General features: G+C 35.3%; 1 protein-coding gene across 1 annotated transcript in view; it reads left to right on the forward strand.

Annotated features, from left to right (window-relative positions):
• The window catches only part of THSD7A (thrombospondin type 1 domain containing 7A), a 270,080-nt gene that overhangs the window by 164,883 nt on the left and 80,489 nt on the right, over positions 1-24,708 (forward strand). The window contains exons 6-9 of the mRNA XM_068210178.1: positions 1,552-1,800; positions 3,333-3,514; positions 9,138-9,293; positions 11,697-11,900. Of these exons, the coding sequence (XP_068066279.1) occupies positions 1,552-1,800; positions 3,333-3,514; positions 9,138-9,293; positions 11,697-11,900 (791 nt within the window). The remainder of the gene's footprint in view (positions 1-1,551; positions 1,801-3,332; positions 3,515-9,137; positions 9,294-11,696; positions 11,901-24,708) is intronic.

Genomic DNA, 24,708 nt, shown 5'->3' on the forward strand with positions numbered 1-24,708 from the left:
AAGTGTTAGGGTTGCCTATCGCCACTACCTTCGACATAATAAAAACATTAGGAAACTCCTTCTGAGTAATCCTCTATGGTCTGTCAAGCTCAGCTATGTTTCCACCTTGCTGTCTCCAGTGGTAGAGGGAGATGCAATTTAAAGACCAAAAATATGACATCTGACTGTCTTTTGCAGTCCATTCATTTTGTATTTCTCCAATATCCAAAGTAAATGTATTAGGGATGATGGCTCACAGATTCATCAACCTCTTTTTGAACATGCTGACGCTGCCTCCATAACCAGGATCTTCTGCTAGCAAGATATAGAATTGGTCTGTTTTTTGTGCATAAAATGGTTTCATTATTGTGTTTTTATAGATCTCAGTTTCATCAAGTACCCCTAGTTCTATTACAAAATTTTGTAAATAGATATTCGAAATTATGTTGGATATATGAGTAGGGCCAAGTTTTGTATAGCAGTGAAATACTTGTAAATATTCATTTTTCTGTATTATTTTGTGTTCTTTAAGGGGAAAAAACAAAACCTTTGTAGTATAGTTTATAGGCCTGGTGTTGAACAGAGCATTTCATTGTGCTTCTTGCAGCACCAGTAAATATTTTTCCTGTCTATTTAACTGCTTCAGAAGCCAGATTTTTATTCCAACCCAGACATGATAAAAAAATAAATCTATGTTGTAATTGTAATTAAGAAGATAAAGTTACGCTTTATTTACCTGTAGTTTACCTTCTCTATTTCTCATTTTTCTATTGTGAATCAAACTTTAAAATAGAAATGTTATTTTATACTTAGAATATAAAATTTAAAATTAAGAGTGATTTAGAGGGAGAAAATCTTGCTGACAGCCTATGTAATACATGAATAGGGCAATCAAATAGAAAATGGAGATTAAATTATGGCCTTCAGAAGCAACAGGAAATAAGTACTAAGGGTAGTAGGGAAGACTTCACTTTAGATTAGAGATCATTCCCTGTTTGGACCATGAGGCATCACTGTGGTAATATACCAACTATTAGCAAAGTAAGTTATTAGCGACCAAGCATTCAATATGTTTGCCATTGTGTTTTTAAACCATTTATAGTCTGGAAATTAGGAGAAGATGACACTGAGTATATTGTTCTCTGCAAAAACACATTTAGTTATCTCAGTTTTGAATTCTCCCTTACTTGGAACATAGTTCCAAAAGGAAAAAAAAGAGTATACCTAAAAATAAAAGATAAGAAATGAAAAATGTATGTATTTCCTCTGTTATACTTCCATACATGTAGGAAGGCTTAGATTTTAATTTTATTCACAGATATGGCAATATTTTGATCACAGATATGGCAGTACTGATAACTTTTTAGTATAGAAAATCTTATTTGTCTAGTTTGAGTCACTTTCGCCAAAAGCCCTTTTGGCCAAATTTTTGGGATAAAATAAATGTGGAGTAAAACTTAACAGATTTAAAAATATATACTGACTTTCATGTAACCATGGACAATGCTTTTGCTGTAGGAATTCATGACTGTGGATGTGTGTGGTAAAATCTGTAACGCTGTCTTATTACAGCTTCTGCAATCAGGAAAAGCTTCCCATCACATTTCAGTCCTGTGTGATCACGAAGGAGTGCCAGGTGTCAGAGTGGTCGGAATGGACCCCCTGCTCCAAAACCTGCTTTGACATGACAACCCCTAAAGGGAATCGTACAAGATCACGGACCATTAAGCAGCTCCCTGTTGGCAGTGAGAGTGAATGCCCACAATTAGAAGAAGCAGAGCAGTGTGTTTCTCAAGGAGACGGCGTAGCACCCTGCATTACGTAAGCTGGTTCATTTCAGTTCTCCCTTACTACAATAAGCAATTTCAATTAAGCGTACAAGGCTGGTAATGAAATAGCAACCACACCATTATTAAAGAAATAATAGGTAGGACTTCTACCTTTTTTCTTTATCCCTGTTTATTCAGTGCTCTTGAAAGCCCAAAGTCTGCAAATAGTTCCCATTGTAGTGTAAGCAGTTCCTTCCGTAAGTATAGGAATAATAATATTTTCTTTTCATTCATTTCAGTTTTTAAAAGACAATATTTGAACATATGCAGATTCAGGCAAGATGAAAATAAATTAATTGTATTGGTTTGTCAGTGATCTTTTCCCTACATAACGTTTCTACCAAAATCGTTGTTTTCTGAGTTTCTTGTCTGTTTGCAGACCAAGTGTTGAATACAGAAAAGGGGCGATAAACATCTGGTTAGCTAACAGACTATTTTAGTGAGACTTGTATTCAGCCCAGCAAAGGCCCTAGATGGGAAGTCGGAGAGGCTAACAGTGACAGCAAATAAAGTTAAATGACAGTGACCACTTTATGATTCAAGATTGCTGTAATCCTTATCTAATCAAAATTAATATTGAAGTCCCAACTGTGTTTTTTCTTTATCAAACTAAGAATAGTGTCTGGAGAAATGTCACTTGATATTAAGCATCTTTGACTGTGGTATATATTTTTCATTTAAGAGTTGAAATACTATATTTCTTTATCTCCAGCTGCATTTGGAAGCCCTTTGCTTTATTTAGCCTTAAAGTACATGTTAGGTAGGGAATTCTGTGGCATTTCTTTCAATTCATAATTCCGATTGGGGTTTTAACTGTGAGTCAAAGATTTTCTTTGCTGTGTATTCACTGATTAGGAAGCTTCCCACTTCTCATCATTCATCAGTACCCAGCAGGGATGCTTCAGTATTGCAGAATGATCTTCCTTTTAAAAGAAGTGAAAAAGAGAACTTACTGAAAAGTCTTTCTGTAGTCATAATAAAGAAATACAATTATTGTTTCACTTTGATATCCAGAAGAAACTTTTGTTTCAAAGATAACAATAGTCTTTTGGGTTATTTGTGGGGAGGGGAGGAAGAGTTGTGAGGTTTTTCCCTCATTTTCTGGCTCTTATGTTTCTCAGCACTTATATCTCATTCGTATTTTGGATTTTATTTATGTAAATTGTCAAGCTCTAAACAAATGCTGAGAGTCATGGTCTTGAAAGTTACCAGAACATGGACTATATGTCTCTGTATACCAAGTTTTCCTTCCCTCAAATAAAATATTTATATCTGTGGTATGTTTCAGGAATGGAACAGACAAGACCCTCCTAAAGAGTAATGATTTTAAAAATTAAATAATAGGAAAAAAGTTCCCATACACATAAAACGTGAGATTTAATGCACCTTTGTGTGCGAGAAATTGCAGTGCTCAGGCCTTTTATGGAATTAATGAGGTACTAAGGTGTTTCAGCTTGTATAATTTAATACTGTGTAAAATGGCTTCATGATTTCTAGAGATCTGATTAACGGAATGTGATGCAGGTATGGCTGGCGCACCACTGAGTGGACAGAATGCCGCGTCGATCCTCTCCTCAGCCAGCAGGACAAGAGGCGAGGAAATCAGACAGCACTGTGTGGAGGTGGCGTTCAAACCAGGGAGGTGTACTGTGTGCAGGCTAACGAAAATCTCCTTTCCTACCTAAATACCCTCAAGGATAAAGAAGGTAAGTTTGATTCAATTGCAATGAAATTAGTTGAAATCAGAGCATGTCAGCATTCCAGAGCTCTTTCGCAGCTTCCATTGTCTTCTGTCAGGAGCGCCTCCTTACCATGTGAGTTACTGCTATTTTTTAATTCAGATGAAAATGCTTAATTGCTGTAGCAGAAATTTCATTCTCTATGCTGCAAATATAGATTCCAAATATAAATTCCTACAAATTACTATTTCTTAGTGTCTACTGAAAAATACTGTGTAGGATACCTTTCCATAAGAAAGAACATGAAAAAGTGGGTCAGAAGTCCCAGGTTTGGTTTTTTCATCTACTGTAAATTTCTGTGTGTCCTTCATCTGGGTGATGAACTTGTGCTGTTTGACATGCATATGGAATATGTCAATTCTGGCACATAAGCTCAATATAGAAAAATGTAAAAATATTATTAGATTTAATTTGCAAGGAGTTTTTTTTTCCTTAATTTGGTCAAGTTTTTAAGTAGTTTTCAGGTCTTCAAGCCAATATAATTTCATGGGTTTATTTACCTAACTGAAAGAGAAAAGAGATTATTCCTTGTCACTGTTAAAGCCTGTACAGCTTCTTAAGAAAAGAGAGAATAGCTTAGAACACAAAATCTTTAATTCATTTGGTCGTCTACATGCTTTAGAATAGCACTTGAGTAGTTTACATTTCATCTACTTCTGTATAGTAGTGCAGAGCTATATATTCAGAAATCAGTGAATTAAGCTAAATGCATTTAACATTTAACTTTTTAATTAAATTGTATCCTCTACCTATTTCATACAAATACACATTACAGCCATATACTTCAGGAAAAACAACATCAATATGCAAATCCCACATAATACCACTTTTTGTCTAGGGCTGGCCAAACAGCAGACTAGTGAGGTTCCTGCTGTGGTTTAAAGGTACTCTCAAACTTGCCGTAGAGGTAGAGTTTGTGGAGAATGTTAATGCCAACATCCATTTCAGCATGACTGCTCAGATCAGTAGGGTGTGACTTGTGAGCTTTACAGCCCCACATCTGTATTTATTAAAGAAGAAGCTTTCAAGCCTCTTTGTCTTATGCAAATCAGCTCTGCCCAAGGGCTTTTAGTAAATCGCCTCTGCTGAACAAAGTTTAGATGCCTATGCGGTAGTGTGAGCTACAAAACCTCCCAGCTAAGGAGAGGTAACAATAAAACCAGTGGCAGCTTACTGTTCAGAATGATGATTAGGATTTTGGTAGGCTGTGAAGTCTCGCCAGATTAGGCGTGTGTGAAATTTACCCTTATCAGACTGTGACAGGAATACATGGAGCCCATCAGGAGGTAATCTCTGCAGGCTCCTGAAAGCTGATTAAAATGTAACTAGTCTTTGGATGCATAAACATGAGAACAGTTTTTCAAGAGCTCAAACTGGGAGTGAAGTGGTTCTTAGTTTAAAAAGGAGCTCTGGGCTGTTTCCACATTAGGGGACAGATTTTCAGAAGAGGTGCTGCTCTGCTCATCCTCCCCCTCTCTCTCCTCATAGAATAGAAAACAATGAGGAATTTGAGAATGGGAAAAAACCAGGGCACACACCCACCAGATTATGCTGTGGGGAAACGCCTTCATCTCAGTGTAGATTACTGTTGGTTGTAGCAAATGCTATTTTGGTAAGGCTGCTTTAAAGACCTCTGTTCTCATATATTCATGGTGGCGTTTCCCTGTTATTTCAGAAAGTCAGTCACAGAGCAAGTCGAAGGCTAGTGCTGCACCTCTGCTATCAATCACTTTTGAAATAACAGGTAGGTAAATTAAGGCCTCCAACCTGACCTCTTGGTTAAGAGCATGCAAAGGAGGCGACACCCCTTTGGGGGACCTCGTTTGCTATATGTGTTCACTTAACATGTTTATGCAGCTCTGAAATAGTTAAATGGAATTGAGCATTCTCAGGAAATTTTAGACCAGTTTGAAAGTGACAGGCCAAAATTCAAACTAATGAAGCTCATGAGCCAGCTGGGATGATGGAACAGTTGCCTGCTCCACTCCTGAACTGTTTTAGCTAGAGACTGCTTTTCCCCTCACTTCTGAGCATTGGGAATTGTTTTTCAGTTTTCATCATAGCTGCTGTCTCCAGTCCCTTCTGTAGATTTAAAACACCACGTTAGGCCTCCAGTAAGAATTTGAACTTCCAATACTGAGCTGAACCAGAATCCCTCACACTATTCAGGTCAGTAGGAAGAAGGAGCATTGGTTGTAGTAGTTAAGCAGTGAAAATCAAGTTTCCTGGAGGCCACAGTCATTCTGCCATTTACTTGCCACTGACTCGAATTGTTTCATCTCTGTTCACCTACTTAACTGGTTTAGTCATGAAGTTTCTTTTACTATATGAGGTGGACTGTTTCATCTTATTCTGAGTACCTTTACAACCCTCGATGTAGAATAAAGAGGAGGAAAGTATCTTTATGGGCACAAATTTATTCTACATCTGCAAATACACATTCATTGCTCTATTAAACACAGGGAAACTGCTTACAGGTGTGGAATTATGCCATTTCTCAGAGTGTAAGGTTCTGAGTTATCTAATGTGTTTTGATGAGAGAATTCAGCATTATAGAAAATGAGAAGAAAATATGTTATTTACTTGTTGGCCATAATGTGTTTTGGGCTTGGGTTTTTCTTGGGATTTTTGAGTGAGAGTACTAGGAGAAATTTCTTTGTGTTTTTTTCTATGAAACCAGTGTGGCAAATGACCAGAAAGAGAAATATGAAATTGTGTCTGCTTATACTGATACAGTCACATACAAATTCAGTCTCTTTGCCAGCCTGGTCATTCCTGGGCACTAGTCTCTTGAGGGTCTTTAGGGAAAGATGGAGAGTTTGATATCTTGATAAACGTAGAAAATGCATAAAAGCAAAACTGTTATTTTTCTTTTCAGTTGTTTTTAAAATGCAGTAATTCAAGGAGGTGTTTTCCAATGATATAAAATATAAAATATAGCTAAAATTTCCTAATATAGAAGATGATTTGAGGAATGGATAATTAAATCTTACTTTATTTTTTAGGTTACTAGCTTCAAACCTAAAATTCCTTAAAAACTGAATCTAATTTATTAGTTAGACTGAAAGAGAAAGAGAGATTATCAAAATGCATTAACTTTTCTTTCTATTTTTGGCCCAAAATTTGGTCAAATTTCACATAAATCTTGTAGTATTACACACAGTCTAATCGGCATTCAACATTACTTCCAAGGAATAAAGAACAATCTTTATTGCTGACACAAGAGAGTATGAAAGGACGGGGATAAGACAAGGTTTTAAACTGTAAATATATGCATCCAGTATTGTCTTATGTCAGTGTCTTTGCTAAACAATAAGCATCAAACCCTCTGCTCAATCATACTTCTGTGATGCTGAAAGAAATGAATTTAAATTCATGGGAACAAGATGGTCATAAGATGCCCAGGCAAAGCTTTTCTTTTTTTACTGTCATCTCAAGAAAAGAATTTTGAGTAATCCTGCATGGAATTCATCCTAAAGTGCTCAATGATGAAAAAAAATTTTAATAACCTGAAATACAACTTTTCTGTCCTATGGTTGAATTCTTTTATTGTAAAAGCAAAATATAAGAGATAGCATTTGTACATCACTTAGGGTCTAAAAGCAGCATTGGGAAAGCATTTTGGCATATTTAAAGATTTATTGATACCTGTGATATGAAAAAGCTGCTACTGCTAAAAGCTTCCTGATAAAAGATCTTTGTTATTTTTGTGAGTAAAATTTCCTGAACTAGTGTGATGGTAAGTTCTTTATCATGATGAAGGCTAGAGATAAAGCGTGGAATTCCTCAGAGCACTTTCTCTATTCCCTGAAGCAAGACTGTGTCTCAAGGGTATGATTGGCCCTTAATTTCAACTGTCCCACCTGGGCAATTCCCCAGTTAAATAAAGGTTAAAAATATATAGATAGCAGTTACTTACTGTTTTTCTTTTTTTTTTTTTTTTTAGAAACTATCCAATACAAATTCAACAGGCAAATTATGTTTACTTATATCCATTTTCTACACCAAATATGCATATTATGTTGATTATCATGCATGTGAGGTGTGCATGTCAAAATTGCTGTAAAATTCAATGATATGTCATAAAATTTAATTTCAATATAGCATTATGCAAATGCTGGGATATTAGGCTTTATGTTATTTTTTTTTCAAGAGATTGGTAAGTTAGAGACAGTAATATTAAATGACTATCTGCCACCTTCATGCCTTCACTATGTGGAGCAACACATTGAAAACTGTGCCAAAGGAGGCAACGTTGAAAACCAGAATAGGGTGAGGATTTTTCATTCCATTTTCCCCTTAAAAAAGTGAGAATTGGATGCTTTTTCCAAGACTGTAAAGATCACTTGCTTAGAAAATCTGAATGGAAAGACATACACACATGTCTACAAGCTTGACTCTACTTTAACAGCCTGGTGTTTACTTTCACGTTCCGTAAGTGATTATTGATCTTATCTTTCAGACAGATATTTTGTCATAAACTGTATCTATTTAATCTGAGGGTCTTCCATCAAAAGTGGTGGCAAAAATTAATTATGTAACTTCCCACAGGGGAAAAAAAAACCTGATTAGAAGGAGTGTTTTAAGTTAAGGAATTTTATTCCTCAATCAACCAAAGTGAAATAATGTGGCAGACTTCTAGCAGATATTCTCTGCTTACTTTAATATTTTGTCAAGTCCTTTATTATGAAAGAGAATTAAAATCTCGCTTTCAATGAAATGGTACATAATGAGTTAGAGTTCTGTGCCTTACTCTGGCACCTTATACACTTGTCCTGTTAATTGTATTACCTGGAAAGTCAAAAGAATAAAGTATGAAAGGAGAAGGGTGATTTTCACCCAAATTATTGATCTTTAAAGAACAGAAGACTGCCTCCACATGTGACTCTATAGATAAATAACACTTAAAAAAACATGTCCTGTGCAGTTTTTACAACTACATATATACATGATGTATACATATTTATAGACATATATATAGCAAATGCAAACCATGTATATATCTGAAACAAAGCCTTTCTTGAACTAAAGTTGCTGCTGCACAAATCCTACTGCTGAGTGTGCATTTGATAGTCTTTAGAGTAAAAGAAAAAAGTTTTTGCCAAAATTTTAGCTGTGTTTCAGGTTAAAGCTTAAAAATAATCTTTTAAATAATAATTAGCCAGGCCTTTGAAGTTATAGTATCATATAGCTTACATATACAAGTGCAAAGGGGTTTATGCAGCTTTTTGTTCAGTTTCTTAAGAGAAGAAGTAATGAGATAACAGGACACAAATTTATGTAAAACGCAAAATGAACAATTGTTGTAGCAATATAATTTACCCCTCAAAGGGAAGGACTGGGTCTGAGGGGGTGCTGCAATATCTCCAGTCTTCCCATCTCCACATAATGGGATTTGACTTTGTAAATGCAAAGAGAAAACTGAAGTCTGTTCAATTTTTTTCAAGGCAGGCATTTTTCCATCACATCATCAGATTAAAATGATGAGATAGCAGCCTTTCTGAGTAAAGGATGGTTCTGTCCACTTAGAGCTGAGGATTAGGATTATAACCACTGATATATGAGAAATATTTTAACTTTGTTTTGACAGCTTCAAGGCCAGTAGACCGTAAACTGTGTACAGGACCTCTTCCCAGCACCTCCCAGCTGTGCCATGTTCCCTGTCCTACAGAGTGCGAGACCTCGGCATGGTCAGCCTGGGGACCATGCACCTATGAAAACTGTGATGACCCTCAGGCCAAGAAGGGTATGTAAAAATTCAGCAGAGCCTTTTAATGGTGATATTTACTATTCCTTAGTCACTAGGTTATGCAAGCACACTAAGTTTTGTACTGAGATGTACATATCTAGTGCCTCTGGGCATCAAAATAAAGTCGTTGAAATAGGACTACATTTGACACCACTGTTACGCCAAAGGTAGCAAATATGTAGCCGGTTTACTATACTCTCAAGATCAGTTTGGGTTTCTATAGGTCAATTCCAGTTTCAAACCTTCGTACCAAATTGAAAGGGATATAGTTTGTGTGTTCAAATCACAACTTTGGCACTGTCTCAAAAGGACAGAAACCTCCTTTGAGATGTGTAGCGTACAAGGCACTCAAAGATTTACAGTTCTGTAGTCGCTTAAGAATTTACCATTAGACCGTAAAGCATGATCTGGCAAAGAGATGGCACCATTCCCTGTTGATACATGATGCTGTTTTACTTATGACATATGTGCTGGTTTAATTTTCATCATGTTTTACAACTTATTGCCATGCAGAACAGATTGTAGTAACCTGACATCAAAACAGGAAAACAAGAATACAGTGACAGGGACCTCATGTTAGAAGTCTATGGGCTTCTGGCTGTAAATGAGAAAAACTGGCCTAGTCTTGCTTCAAAAGTGATTATCTGGTAAAACTGAGAATATAGACTTGGTTTCTTGATTGAAAACAGTCGTAAGAAAGGGCAGCCACATATGTCCACTGGAAGGAGTAACTGTGATTACTATGTTTGCTTAGCTGGATATTTCTGGCATACTGCCAGCTACACTTCTGTCTGGGCAGCAGTAATACAAGTTTTACAAAGCTGTTTTGTGGGACTCTGACCCAACCTTGATCAGTTCAAGAAGGAAAAAGCAGTTCAATGTGCAAACATATCAGATTAAGTCTTGTCTGAGTACAGCTGTCAAGTAGTCTGTTATTTCTGTTGCTGTTCCATCACTGAAAGATTTGCTACATTTTCAGGGGTAAAGTTCAGGTTTGTGAGACTGATTTGGACATCTGTCTAATAGAAATACATTAGGATGTACTTTGTGCAAGCCTTTATTCCTGCACGCATGAACAGGGATCTTTTCTCAACTGCCAATGTTTTCTTCTTATCTGGAAATTCTTACATTTTATTTTATAATTGCATTGACAGTTCTTCTGAGAGAATGATGTGAAAATTGTACAGACATTCCCATTTTTAGCAGCATGTCTCTCTACATATTTCCAGATCATTTGTATCCTATGTTTCTGTAGATATTGGAGTTCTTTATTTTTCAAATTATATCAGCCTTTTGTGTCAGGCTTACTAAACCTTTTGCACACAATTTGGCTTAACTCTTCAATTTAGAAAAAAGGAAAACAAACAGCAACTGAAGATAAATGGAAAAGTATTTTTAATGTAAATATTTACTATTATTGAATTAAGAGGCATATCTCCAAAGAATCAGTTCTTGCATATGTGTGTTTGAAAACTCTCCTGTGTAGTTTGTGTCTTGGTAGAAATGGCAGAGTATATTATATGTAGTATTTTATAAAAAATATCTGTATATTACTAACTTGCCTGAATACTGATATAAAACAAAAGAGACTGTGAAAAGAGAAACTATTTCTTGAATCCATTTAGTTTGGTTAGGTTTTTATGACTGTATTTAGTCTGTTTTTTTTCAATGAGCCATCCTGAAAGGAGAGAGTGGGTTGCTTTTGGTTGCTGGCATTGACTTGGTAGATGACACACTGCATAAATGCCCATCAGTTAGTCCATTCCAAAATGAATTTAGGTAGTCTTAAGGAAATTTTTAGATACTTGCAAGGGAATATTGTGATGCTTGTTACTGAAAATGTGTTCACAGGACTTGAGCTTATTTTCATGCTTTTCTTTTTCTCACAAGTTATCTTTTTATTCTTCCATTTTATTTTGGAGGGTTGGAGGGGGAACGAGTGTTTGTAAGCTAATTTCTCTTGATAATCCCTTTCTGTTGGAACATTCCTGAGAAGAAAACAAACAACATATTTGAGAAATGGAAACCCAGCAATGTAGTTAAAATGTATAAAATGAGATGGATCTTGCAAGAGTGATGCTCAGGAAATGATCCTGTCTCCTTCCTGGAGTATGCATGACTATGATAAACAGGGGTTTAAGGCAAAGCCTCCTGAGGAGGCTCAAAACATTGAAACTTGTAAAATTTTATCTCTATATCTCTCCATTTATATTTATATCTCTCTATTTTATCCCTAGTCCTTCTTATTGAGTTCTACCCAATTATCTAAAATGCATTATTCTGCTGAGTGTCTGTGGTATGTTTTACAGAGAAGAGAAACAGAGCTGTTCACTCAGGTGTAGACAGATAAAAAGTGCTTCACTTCAGATTTTAGAGTTGTTATTTTCATGGATATTTCAGGCTTTAAACTGAGGAAACGTCGCATCACCAATGAGCCTACAGGAGGAACAGGAAACTGCCCTCACCTTTTGGAAGCCATCCCATGTGAAGAGCCCTCTTGCTATGACTGGAGAATCACGGGGCTGGAAGAATGCATTCCTGACAATGAAAAGCCATGTGGCCCTGGTACACAGGTTCCTGTTGTCGTCTGCATCAACAGTGATGGTAAGATGGATGCTTTTTCCTACAGCCCACACCAGCTAGAGTGAAGATACTAAAATGTGGTCCAAAAGGGTATTAGTTGTTGTTCTCAGCTTTCTTGATCCTTAAAACTAAGCTGTCTGGTATAGATATAATTGTCCCTTAATACTGGAGGGGAAGGATAAGACCTCTAGTTGCTCTAGGACCAAGCTCCTTCACCTCCACTGTGTAAGGTTTCAAAGCTTCAGAAAATGACTTAGAGAAAATTAAATAGAATACAGCTATTGTGTGCCAGTAGATCAGATTCATGCCTGCAGTGGCTTGACTGAATTCCTTGATGTAATCCAACTAACAAAGCTGATCCTCTGAGCCTAGAAACAAATAAAATGTGAGCAAAGAAAGATGCATTGCAGTATAGCTGGAAGAAAAATAATAATATGTTTATTAAAAAGGATGGTTTGATTAGCGTTACGGAGTTGGGTTGACAGTCCAAGCTGTCTTGCTTCTTCAAAAGGTAAAAAAAAAATTACAACCATTATTCAATTATCTTCTGTGAGACAAAACAGATCTTGCATGACACAGTCATAAAAGCCAATTTTGAAAGCTGCTTACAGAATACTTTAATCTACTGAAGGTTCATGAGTTACTGTTGTGAGAATAGTCTTTATTCATTAGCAATATTATAGTCTAGAGCAGCAGATAAATGAAAATAATTGTATTGACTACAGTGTAGTATGGTAAGCGGCTTCTAAGTTCCAACAGAGAAATAAGTAAGAGGACACTGATGAGTGTTAACAGCTGCAAAAGATATCTTGAAATTAGATCAGTCAGAACTAATAAGAACTGATTACAGAGATATTTAAATCTTGAGCTTTCATGCTGAAGACCTTTAGTTGTAATTGACTTTTGAGGATTAAATTGAAATGCTTTGATTTAAAATGCAAGCTTTATTTTTCTGCATACACCTAAGAGAACTAGTAGCCATTTTTATAGCTCAGAAAGAGATTAGCCTAGCATTACAATATTCAATCTACCATATTCTATGTCCTTAACTCAAAAAATTTCCCTTTGCAATTTGATAATTTCCTGGCAACAGTGCTGAAATTATTTGCAGGGGTTTTTGTATACATATTCAGATGAAAAATGGCCTTTTCCTTGTATATCAAGGTGTTTCCTAAATAGTTGGGAAGACACTTTAAAATCTGTAAAACAAAAAGACTATTTTTTTTGCTTTACTAGATTATGGTTAGTTTGGCTTGCCTTTATTTTGAGGAATTGTGTTTTTTCACACATCTAATATAATTTCTTTCTAAACTGTAATATAGTAATTTATATTGACTACAACTTATTGTATATTTGGAACATGAAATTGATCCATTAAACTTTGAGATGTCTTTTATGTATATGATATTTTCTATTGAAATTTACAGGAAAAGTACAGGATTTGCTCTTGGCACTTCATGGGCTTTGGTTTTGGCCAAATTTGACTTTGAAGACTTTTGTTTAACTTTATTACTCCCTATATTGTTTTTTGTCTCTCTGTCTTTCTGAATTATATGGCATTATATATTGCTGTAAATATATGGCCTTATATATTGCCTATATCAGTAATCTGCCTCAGAAAGAGGGAGAAGTCAGGGTTTGGCCAATCAGTCTTTAAGGTTAAAGAGTTGTGGGCTTAGCTTCAAAGAAAGGAGAAAACAAATTGCAATTATATCTTGTTTTGTAAAGATCAGATCACCTGGTCATCCAGTCACAAAAACATGTGTTCAGTTACGTTTGAGAGAGTGCAAAAGCAATGGAGAGTAATGTAATGAACTGCTCCTGCTCCTCTTTTGAAATTCCTTCTTTGAAATTCCTTCCTTTAGTAAACAAACTTCTGTGTACTTCACCAGTAATACCAAGTATCTTCTGCTTCGCTCTCTCCTGAGAAGGATTAGCATGATGCAGTAGAAGCAAACAAAGACCCACCAACCTCAGCAATCTCCCCCCAGTACAGACTCTGCTCAAGCTTCTTATTACTTTGCCTCCCACAGCACCAACCCACTAGAAATCGTGTAGACAGCTCTTAGATACTTTCTAAACACCACCACCTCTTCCCAGGTAGTTCCTATCTTGTACTTTGGCCTCTTACCCTGGCAATCAACAGAATATCCATGGTGTCCTTCAGCAAACACTTGTTGCAGGCATCTAGATTCAGCTGTGCAAAATACGAGAGCAACACTTTGCAGTCAAGCAAGTTTTGCTTCAAGCCCCATAGCTTCCAGCTAGTTCCAGTAAAATATAGTTTGGAGAATGCTACTCTTCCATTGTCAAAACATCATCATTAAAATTATATAAGAAATTTGTGATATTCGCTGTTCTTTGAGCACTTCTTGGGGAAGACTGCATTGACTGGCAGTTAAGTACTGTACCTTGATTAACAGGGTACCTAATTGGTATAATAATGTGTTGCCATATTTTTGATCTTAGTAGCACACAGGGAATTTAATTTCAATTTTACAGGTAAAAGTGACCCTGAAAGAAAACAGTATGGAAAGCATTAACTATTGCATAAGAGTGCTGTTACTCAAACTAAACTAATCTTTGCTTGACAATATTATCTTCCATCTCTTCAGGAGTTCTTCTTCTTATTATTATTAGGTATTAAGCCAACCTTAAATTTTAAAATGCCTGGTTAGGAAAGGTTGGAATGAAGGGACTTAAATATATTCAAAAAAAGAGCATATTGTGCCCTTGGCTTCTGCTTTATAAATTGAAAAAGGCTGATATTTCAGACTAAGCACTGTACCCTAGATGGATAAAGCTCTGTAGCTTTAATGTAATATAAACCAACACTGATTAGTAGCTTCTCTTTCTGTGCATGGTTGCATCGTTCTATATATCTTAAGCATGATTAATTGGGGTAATATGTCTTGACCTGGATGTTTGGCTTCTCAGTTAGAATCAAGCAGCAATGTTTGTGAAGTTGTTTAATATAATTGGAATTAGCTTTTCTCTTCATTTTGGTGTTTAGATAAGAGTCATTACAGCCTTTGAGACAACAGCAAACAATAGGTTATCCTCCCGTCTCATTGCTGGAGGCCTGTGATTGTCACTTTTTCCACAGCGGATGGCAGTAATCAGAATTTTCATCCATGCTGAAAAAAAAATGACATTCCCCAGGCTGTCATTGCAGAGGCTATAATTAACTTTGATGTATTTTATTATATAAATGGAATTTCAGTCTTTTACTGTGGAAAGAACATTTTCAGAATAAATATTCTTAGTAAATCTTCCAGGATATTTTACAAAGGAGTTTTTTAGGTGAAAAAAACACCTTTTGGTTGTGGAAGCTCCCAGACATGAAAAAAAGTGATCAGAATTCCTTCATTGTAGACATAATTTTAATAACATCTGTTGCTCATGTTCCATTCTACAGATTAACTTTTGGTAATGCTAGAATGACTTTTAAAAAATAAATTGATATTAATATTTTTCTTGTATATGTAATATATGCAAGGCATACACAAACACTCATGCACACACACACTTATGTACATACTATTTATTATTAAGTGCATTAACACAGTTCACACACAGAAGAGAAATTTTAGAACAGATGAATTTTTTCTATTTCTCTGTAGCTATGACAGTCTGTGAAGAATACCGTTTCAAAAATATCTCTGCATTATTTAAAGTCCATAGTGGGAAAGCTGGCTGCTTCTCCACTTTGTTAACAGACATATTTGTGCTACTCATATGTAATAAGGAAATATAATTTCTGACATAAAAATCTGCAATATTAACTGCTGATGAAATGCCTTAAAATGCTTGTTCACTTATTTTTGCATTTTTTCTTTGGGCTGAAGGCTGTAGCTCAGGTACTGGCATTGGCTGGAGTGTACTTCTGATCCTTACACAGACATCTGAAACGACTTGCTCATTTTCTAAGAATTTGTAAATAATAAATTGGTTTACAGCCTTTATAGCATACTGGGCTTTGTACTGCTTCATGTGTTACTCCGGACAAAACAGATCTCACTTTTGAAGTGCAGATTTCTTCCAGATCTTGTTGGAGCTCACTAATTGTTGGTTATGGTAGCTCTACAGGGGACAGGCAGGAGTGGACTCATTGCCTTCTTCTTCCTCACAGCTGAGAGTCACTTGCCTTGGAAGAAGGAGCCATGGCAACAATCAAGGCTCTTTGTGTATATGCAAATTCCTACAACTCTATGAAGTAGCAAAATTGCTGCTGAAGTTGTGTAGGCAGAGGTGCATGCTGATGTAGCTGAGTGCCACAAGTTCCTTTCTGGCACCTGTATGGAGGTGGGTGACACAGGTCTCTTTTTTCTGAGACTGACACCACTGACATCAGTATTTTCTGATGTAAATGTGAGGATTTTACCAGTTTTGCAATACTGGAGGCAAAGCAGTAGTGTTGGTATTAATTAAAATATATAGAAGGTAGAGTAGTCTGTTTTGTTTAGACACATTGCAAACCAAATAGTTTAGCTACTTTGTCAGAGCTAAACACTATACTGACCAAAATGGAACAGAGGACATTTCCAGGATACCTGTCCTTTATCTGTGTTTATTCTCAGCTAGTGAGACTAACAAAAGACTCCATACTTCAGCAATAAAGCATCCTATGTTTTATTTGCCTTATTGTTTTTCTCAAGAGTTTAGAAATATTTTTTTAAATACCTCTTCTCTTATTTTTGTTGAGTTTTCTTTAAAGTAAATCTTACATTTTTTTTTTCATCTAGTTTAAATTTTCTTCTATAGTTTCCTGATCAATATCTCAATTTCCTTCCTTAATTTTTTGGTTGTGGCTTTATATCATCTTACAATAAGCAGCTAATGAAATACATAGAATAAATTTCAGGAAAAACTGAAGTTTTCCTGGTGCAACAATTTTTATTTAAATTATTTTGGCTGGTTTCAGAATTGGCTCTTTCTGTATATTTATGGTTTGAATCAAATGCTAACTGAGTAGTCTTCTGGTCATCATTTATTTTCATGATGGGAAACAATAAGAAATTCAATGGACCTGAGCACAGGTATTTTATAGGTGTGCCCACATGTAAAGAATCTATTTTTCTGACATTTCTATTGTGCAGCTTTATGCATTGAATAAAGAAACCATCCAACTGGTTGGATTTTATGATGATTATTTAGAAAAGAAAATGCAACTTTGTGTCACTTTATGACTTAATTTCTAATAAAGAATGAAGAGCCAGATTCACGTTCAAATTACATTGAATTATTCAGTTATGCCTGTAAGAAAACCCAGATCAAAATCTGGACAATGCTCAGCAGTCAATTAGCAGAAAAATACAGTAGCTAATGACAGTTCCTTTGAGCTCATAGTGCCTTTTGCTTACAGGAACTTGCTTATGTTGGCAGTAGTCATCATTTCCCAATATTTGTTTCCTAGCTAATATCATAACAGCATTGCTTTAAACTGTTCTTTGCTGCTGACAGCTTTTTGGATGACCATCTGAGGCATTTATATCAAATGTAAGATGCATACTCTGTTCCTCACTGTAAACACATAGGCTATGAAACTTATATCAAAGCCCTTCCTTCCTTTCCTTTAATTTTTCTGCTAACATAAGGAACTACTGAATAGATTTATTGGATGCTTGGTATATTTACAAATTTCTTAGTGAGGGTAAAATACAGTGAATTGTAAGGAACTTAAAACTGATGCTCTCAGGCCATGATATTTCAGACCATTGGATTTTTAAGGCATTTATTTTTAAGAAGATTTGCTTTATTTAATATAAAGGAATATAAGGAAAAACAAGAGTGCAGTATACTGCTTAAACTATCTCACTGAACTCTCAGAACAGTTTGATAATTGATAAATTTTCTGTCAATAAAAAGTCACATTTAATTGATGACACCAATTCCTTTTTTTATCTCATCTTGGTATTAGGAAAGTGACATGTCACTACTGAATTTCATAAAGGAATGGATGCTTTTAGTATTTATGTATTTATGTAACATGTAATAATTTAATTATATGGAAAGAATTAAATACATAACTTTCTTAGTCCATATCTTTAATAGTTTTCCTGTAATTTGATGTGATGATTTCAGTTAAAGGGATAAATAAAACAAAACCAGTATTCCATCTGCATAGTCCAGTAAACAATTAGCACTTAATGCAGTAGACCCTTATTTCCAATTTATCATGTATGATTGAAGACAGAGTTGCATTTGGTATGGACAATGTCTATTGAGGCATTAATGTCTATAAATAATATAATTAATGTAAAAACAGGTGCACCAACCTAATTACCAAAATCTTTTTCTAGTGTAATAAGTCATAATGGGGCTGTCTGGTCAGGCAAGTTTGGTGTATTTTGACCAGTTTACTTCTAAAGTGTAATGCTGCACCCGTGTAAAATTTTTGGACTTTTCAGAGTAGAGGTTGCTGGAGTGGAAAGTGCAAATATTTTGAAAATGTATCTGAGAGAGTGCAATGTTTTATATGATCCATATTCTTCATACCTTTATTTTGTTTTTGACGGCACAACCAGTAGGATACTGTAAGAATGGTGTATGACTAAATTAGAAGGGAGGGATTTTGATGCATGCATTTTGATTTGTGTGATATTCAGCGACGCAGGAACCCAATTCTGATTAGACTCCAAGCTTCATCATGGTAGGAATACAGAGAGAGATAATTGTAGATACACTTCATAACAATTTGGATTTCTTTAGGAAGGTCAATTCAATGTGGTACAGTTTTTCCATTTATGACTTCAAATTATGCTATTATGAGGCAAGAAAGAAAAAGGGGGTTAGGGAGTTATGGATGGATTATGGAATAGGATTTCTAGAACTGTATTGAACTCCTTTGGTTTTGGGTTTGTGTGTCAACTTGTTAACTCCCTAGAACATACCCAGAAAATATTTGAAATATTTTTACAAAACATATTTAGAAGAGATAATTTTGCATCTAATTCTGTTATATATAAAAATAATGCTATATATCTATACATTAAGTACCACTTTCTCAGAAGATTATATGACACAGCACTAGTCAATAATCTTTATGATAAAATGTTCTAAGACAGTGTATTCTCACTAGGTTGGATGGGAGTCAGTTTTCCATGTGAGAAAATGTTGCACAGGCCTATTTATATTTTACAGCAACCTGCATACTTATGGTCCATTTTCTAGATAAATGTTACCAAATTTCAAAGCTGTGAAACCACTGTGTTGATAAATGGTGAGGATAAAGACATCATTGTGAGCTACTCATGTTGAGACAGAATAAATAGGAATTTTACTCTCAGCACTTCCAGCCTAGAACAAGTCATTGTCTGACCTTTCTTATAGATCATAATTTGTGTTGAGTATTGATTAATAAAAAAAAATCACCCTTATCTGCCAAAAAATACTTGATTTCGCAAGACAACTGTTCCAGTGGCCACTTAGAGCCTTAAGATGATACGTGTCATTTTGCAATTCTTGCAACTCCTGTGCACAGCACAAGCAGCATCTGCACTGAATACTTAAGAAACTTCAAACTAAAACATGCTCAGACACAATGATTACTCAAAATCAATTGATACCAGTCTCTCCAAGGTTCCCAGTGATCTCTGTCAGATGTTGGAGTGCAGGTGTTTGTGGCTCTACGTAGCCACAACCCTAGCAGAGGGAAATAGAGATTTGTACCTGGGACTTGGCAAAAAAAGGCAAGACAAGAGAAAGAAACTTGTTCTGGCCAAACAATTAGGTTGAAATCTGGGGAAAGGTAGGATTTGACCCCGATTTCCTCCAGGGCAATGTTCTGAGACCAAGTAAAGAACCCAAAGTTATAAAATGTCTCTACATGACAAGCATTAGGAATGAATTTGGTGGGGTATTTAATCTGCTAAGGGCCAGCCCATGGGAGGATTTGGCAAGCAGCTGGAAAGAATTTGGCAGGTATGGATGAAAAGGACAGTGAGATGACAGACTAGGAATAGTGTCTGAAGAAAATAAGGCTGGATAAGAAGCCAGAGAACGGGGAGGAAAGGAAAATTCATAACTTCTAGGGCTGGAACGCAATGAATTTTAGTCTGCTTCTGCTTTTGTCTCATGAGATCACCAGACAGAGCAGCAGTTTCCAGCATCAGTGCAACACCTATTGCAGAAATACTATTTTATTGTTTGACTTCTGTTTTAAACTAGAAAATTGGAAAGAAATATTACATCAAAATTTCATATGTTAGTTTTCAAAAGAAAGCCCTCAAACATTAGGAAATTAAGTTTGTCCGGTCCTTATGTGAATACATCAGAAGGAAGAGTTTAATTGTGCCAACATTACATTTTCTCCACAGAATCTGCCACTTATTTGTGACACAGATATATCTCCTTTGGTGATTAAGTGGGCGTTTTGTAGTAATGAATGCAATATCTGTGAAATAACTCACCTTAGTTGTCCTATTCTTCAGGGTTTAATTTTGCTCTGCTTTTGTTCAGCATCAGCAAAATATAAATAATGCTGACCTCCCACATCTTCAGTGTTCTGAAAATAATGCTGTGCTAGTGGGCATCTGATAGTCATGACAGAAAGATCTTAGGAAAAATGCCAATTCTCTTTTAATAACACTTGTAATTAATATGTAGTAAATAAAACATTGGATCATTACTTGAACAAAGAGAATAAAACTAAAAATACCAAATATCTCCCCATTAAGGAGTTTCCAATCTGTGAACTAAAGGAGGAAGGGCCCAGTGGAAAAATAATAAGCATGTGATTATGCAGTTAGAAAAACTGCATTATACAAAGGCACCTTTCATTTTGGCATTTACTCTTTGGTTTCTTGATATAGTTTTTGGGGATTAACTTCTTGATTAAGTATGTAAATCTTGCCTTAGGAATTATCAGAGGTTTTTTTCTAATTTTATTTAGACATCCTTTATTGGTACTGATACTATTTTTGAATAGTAAATTGCTGCATTAGTGTTTTCCAGAGAAAAGATATTAAGCAGAAACTACATGAAATTTCTTGTTCTGGATGCCTCAGAATTGAGGTTTTTTATTTAAACAGGGGAAAAGGAAGAGTTACATAAGCTAGAAGCATCTTCTATATTGTGGGAAGCTTCTAGAAAACCAGTAGTGAAAGGGAACCTTACTTTCAGGGTATGATTTTTGTGAGTAGGTGTCAATCTACAATGAAATCTCTCAGACTTCTGTGACTTTGGGACATTATCTTAAATAACTTATTAACAGAGTAGAGAAGTTGTAATGTCCCTCTACTTGCAGAGGTGTTCCTGGATTTTTTTGGTTTATTTGCGACAATGCTAATATATTTCCTTCCACAGAGTAGGTTTATAAGACATAGTGGTATTTACCTCTGGTTGCTTTCCTCACACCTCCTTCTCTGAATCCATACACGTAGAGGCTAGGAGAAAGGAAAAGTCAAAAGGATGGGTTAGTTTTAGTCTTCTTGGGAGAAAGACTATGAAAATGTTTCCAAAAGAGAAGATTAATTCACAGTCTGAGCTCCCTAAAGGCATGCTGTGCCTTCCACTCATAATAATGAGATTTCATTGCAAGATGGATAAAAAGGTGTTCTCCAAAGACTGCATTTTATCTGCCAGTAGTAGGACACAGACAAAAGCATCCATGAAATTAATTTAAAAACCATTACTCAGAAATGTGTAAACATGACAGTGGCAGTGATCTCTCTTACACCTCTTGGGTCCTATGTTTTAACTGTGATTGAATTGAGCTGTCAGATTATATAGAGGGTGACTACTCTTTACTAGCTGCAGCTGGATGAATAATGCAAAGAAAATGTTTGCAATTATCTTTTGCCATATAAAATAATTTTTCTTATTCTCTTAAACCCCCTTTTGAGTTACATGTGTCTTTGTGTTGCAAGAGTTATGACAATGTATATGAGTGCACAGTTATAAACTTGCTGCAAATTCACAGTATAGTGGTAAAATACTAGATAATTGACCAACTGAAAAATTCACTCAATATTCTGTCAGGTGCAGACCATTAATCATTCTTTTCATCTGTGAGGTGAGATTTTGCATTACAGAGAAGAATAACATTACTCTGTTGGTGGCCAAATTCTAGGAAAATACTGCACTGCTGGAGTATTTATGAACCCACTTATGATGCAACTTTTTGTAGTTTTTTATCTTAAGTATATAAATTTATTAACCAAAGATAATGTTTATGCTGAAAATGAGAAGCTTGAAGTTAGCGAAAGTCTTGTTTCTTGAAAAACTAGGCCATTTATGGTAGCTGCTGAAAATATGCAGATTAGTACCTCAGTGTAGGGAATCATTGAAAGAATTGTGGTGAGCACTGTCATTCTGCTGACATTAGTGGAACTGTCACATTGTTTTCATGCTACTGCTTTTCTTGCCTATTATTTCCTTTTTATGCTTCTATTCCTAACTCATATCCCTAAATGTTAATCTAGTTTAGATCAGCACATCAGAAATATCTTCTCTAATCAAACTGGTTTGAAGTCATTGACATTCCATTGCCTTTCCAGAACTTGTTTTCCAGGTTATTTTGACATTATTGGATGGGAGGGGGAAATGCATAAAGTAGCACTTACAATACCTGTGAAAAGGCTTTACCTGTGAAACACCTTTTGAAAGGTAACAACAGTCTATGTGTCCATATATGATGGAGTAAAAAATTTGCTGAGAATACTCAGCAGTGAAAAAGTAGTACAATAATTTTCTGTGATTAATAAGGCATGTTGTTTTTTAAATAATCGAAAAGACACATTGCAATAAATGCATGTTGCATTTTCAAATCCATGTATTTTAAATCCTACTGTTACCAGTATTCAAATAATACCATCACTATTTCTAAAGTCTGTGAAAACATTTTTCTTCACTTTTAAACACAGTAGAGCTTCTTTAACATTTTAAAAACAAATAGAGGAAGTATTTTTAATCTTTTTTTCTGGAAGTCATATTTGTATATAAATTTGTCACTATATGAATTGTGGCTTGATTGGGAAAAGTGTATGAGAATGGTCGGATGATCTTGGAATTAGCTATATCTTTTTAAGGTGACTTGGTACTTTTGACAAATGTTTTTAGAAATACAGTGTGAATTTTCAAGTGATCTCATCCTCAAGGTACTCACTGTCTTCTTTTTTCCTTTTAGCTCTGTCAGCACTTTTCCCCTTCTTTCCCCATCCTGCTAAAATGGCCTATTGGTTTGACATATTGATCCCACTTGGTCCCATGACTAATATTGATTTTATTCTCAATGGGACCGTAGCCTGTCATCAAACTTATTTTTTCTTTCATATCATGATGACATTTGATTGGCTTATTTGACACTAGAAGGCAACTCTGCTTGGTTATGATCAATACACTTGTATTCTCTGTTCCTTATCATTCTCAGTAAGACTACATTAGCAAATGAACCATGAAAATGCTTCAACTACCTGTCAAGCAGTAGGAAAATTTTACTCCTGTTGTTAGGCAATTTTTGGGTACTCTGCTGGAGTCTTTGTTAGAATTATTGAACTTCTATTCCTGTGGTACAAATCTACTATAGCATCAAGTTAAAAGACTAGGAGATTTTCAGCTAAAGGCATACCATGTTTCAGTTTTTGTTTACTTTGCTTATATGAATGAAGACACTTTCCAAAGTTGATCCAAATTAACTGCAAAAATAATTACTTAAACTATATTAAATGTGTCTGTGAATCCTCTTATTCAAAGTTAAAGTGGTCTTAATTCTATTTGTAAAGAATTTTCTCTTTCATTCTCAATAAGGATAGCCATACAAAATGCTAATACAGTTTAACTAATCTCCTTCAAAGTCCCAGTTTAATTAATTTGGATTAATTCTTCAATATCCCTGTTAGGTCAGGCTTTTTCAGAGATACTGATTTAGTAATTCATATACAGCCTATTTCATGCTGTCAGTGCTATCAGAAGTAGTGAAGAATCAAAGAAGTATCATCTGTAAGAAGAGTTTTCCATTGGTCTTTGATGCATATGATACAAAATACGCGCTCAGTATCTTACAGGGTTGTGCCAGAAATAAAAAGGCTGTGTTATTTTTTAAGCCATAGTTAGTGCTACAGGACACCCTCAGTGTGCCTTTGTGTGTGTAGTGAAGGAACTTGCCTCATCTATGTATCTATTTTTTTTTCAATTTTTTTGGTTTTTTTAACTGAGACCCTCACTGGTAGCCAAGTGATTGCTGAATGCTTGGGAGAACTGATACTTTGGCTGCCATCACTTAGAAATAGAAGGAGAATTGGAAAAATCTTTTTCCATACTTTCTGAGCAAACTCAGGTTTTCAACCTGAATAAATCTAGCAAAATATAGTGAAAATTTAGAAAGGGCATAAGTGGTAAAGTTTCAAAGTGGATACCACAAATTTTAAGATGGCAAAAAGAGAACAGTTGTTTTTCACTTTTCTCAATCTCAATGAGTAAAGAAGTCAAGCGCAAAAGAGTTTTCCCTTTCATGGGAAAAAGCATAGTGTTCCGTTGGTTTTGATTTTATTTTTTGGGGGTTTTGTTCCTCAGTTTTCTGTATATTTCTATTTTAGCATAGTTATGGGATATTATTTTTTCATACTGTTATTTAATCTGGCCAAATTTCACTGTGTTTTAAATAAAAACATATTATTTAGGTAAAGAAATACTATTTCTTTCCCTGGTTTTATTTGTGTCTGGCAAATTTAGCCTCTGTCTACATGACTGTAATCCTTATCGATGATTCTAATATAAATGAAGGTACATATGTTATGTTATTACCAAACATGAGAATGGGATTACTGGAAGCATTACCATCGTATCTAAAGGTGTTAGTTCATTATGTTTAACCATTATTTTTAAGTTA

Source organism: Anomalospiza imberbis, chromosome 1 (genome assembly GCF_031753505.1).
Source record: "Anomalospiza imberbis isolate Cuckoo-Finch-1a 21T00152 chromosome 1, ASM3175350v1, whole genome shotgun sequence".
NCBI classification, from domain to species: domain Eukaryota; kingdom Metazoa; phylum Chordata; class Aves; order Passeriformes; family Viduidae; genus Anomalospiza; species Anomalospiza imberbis.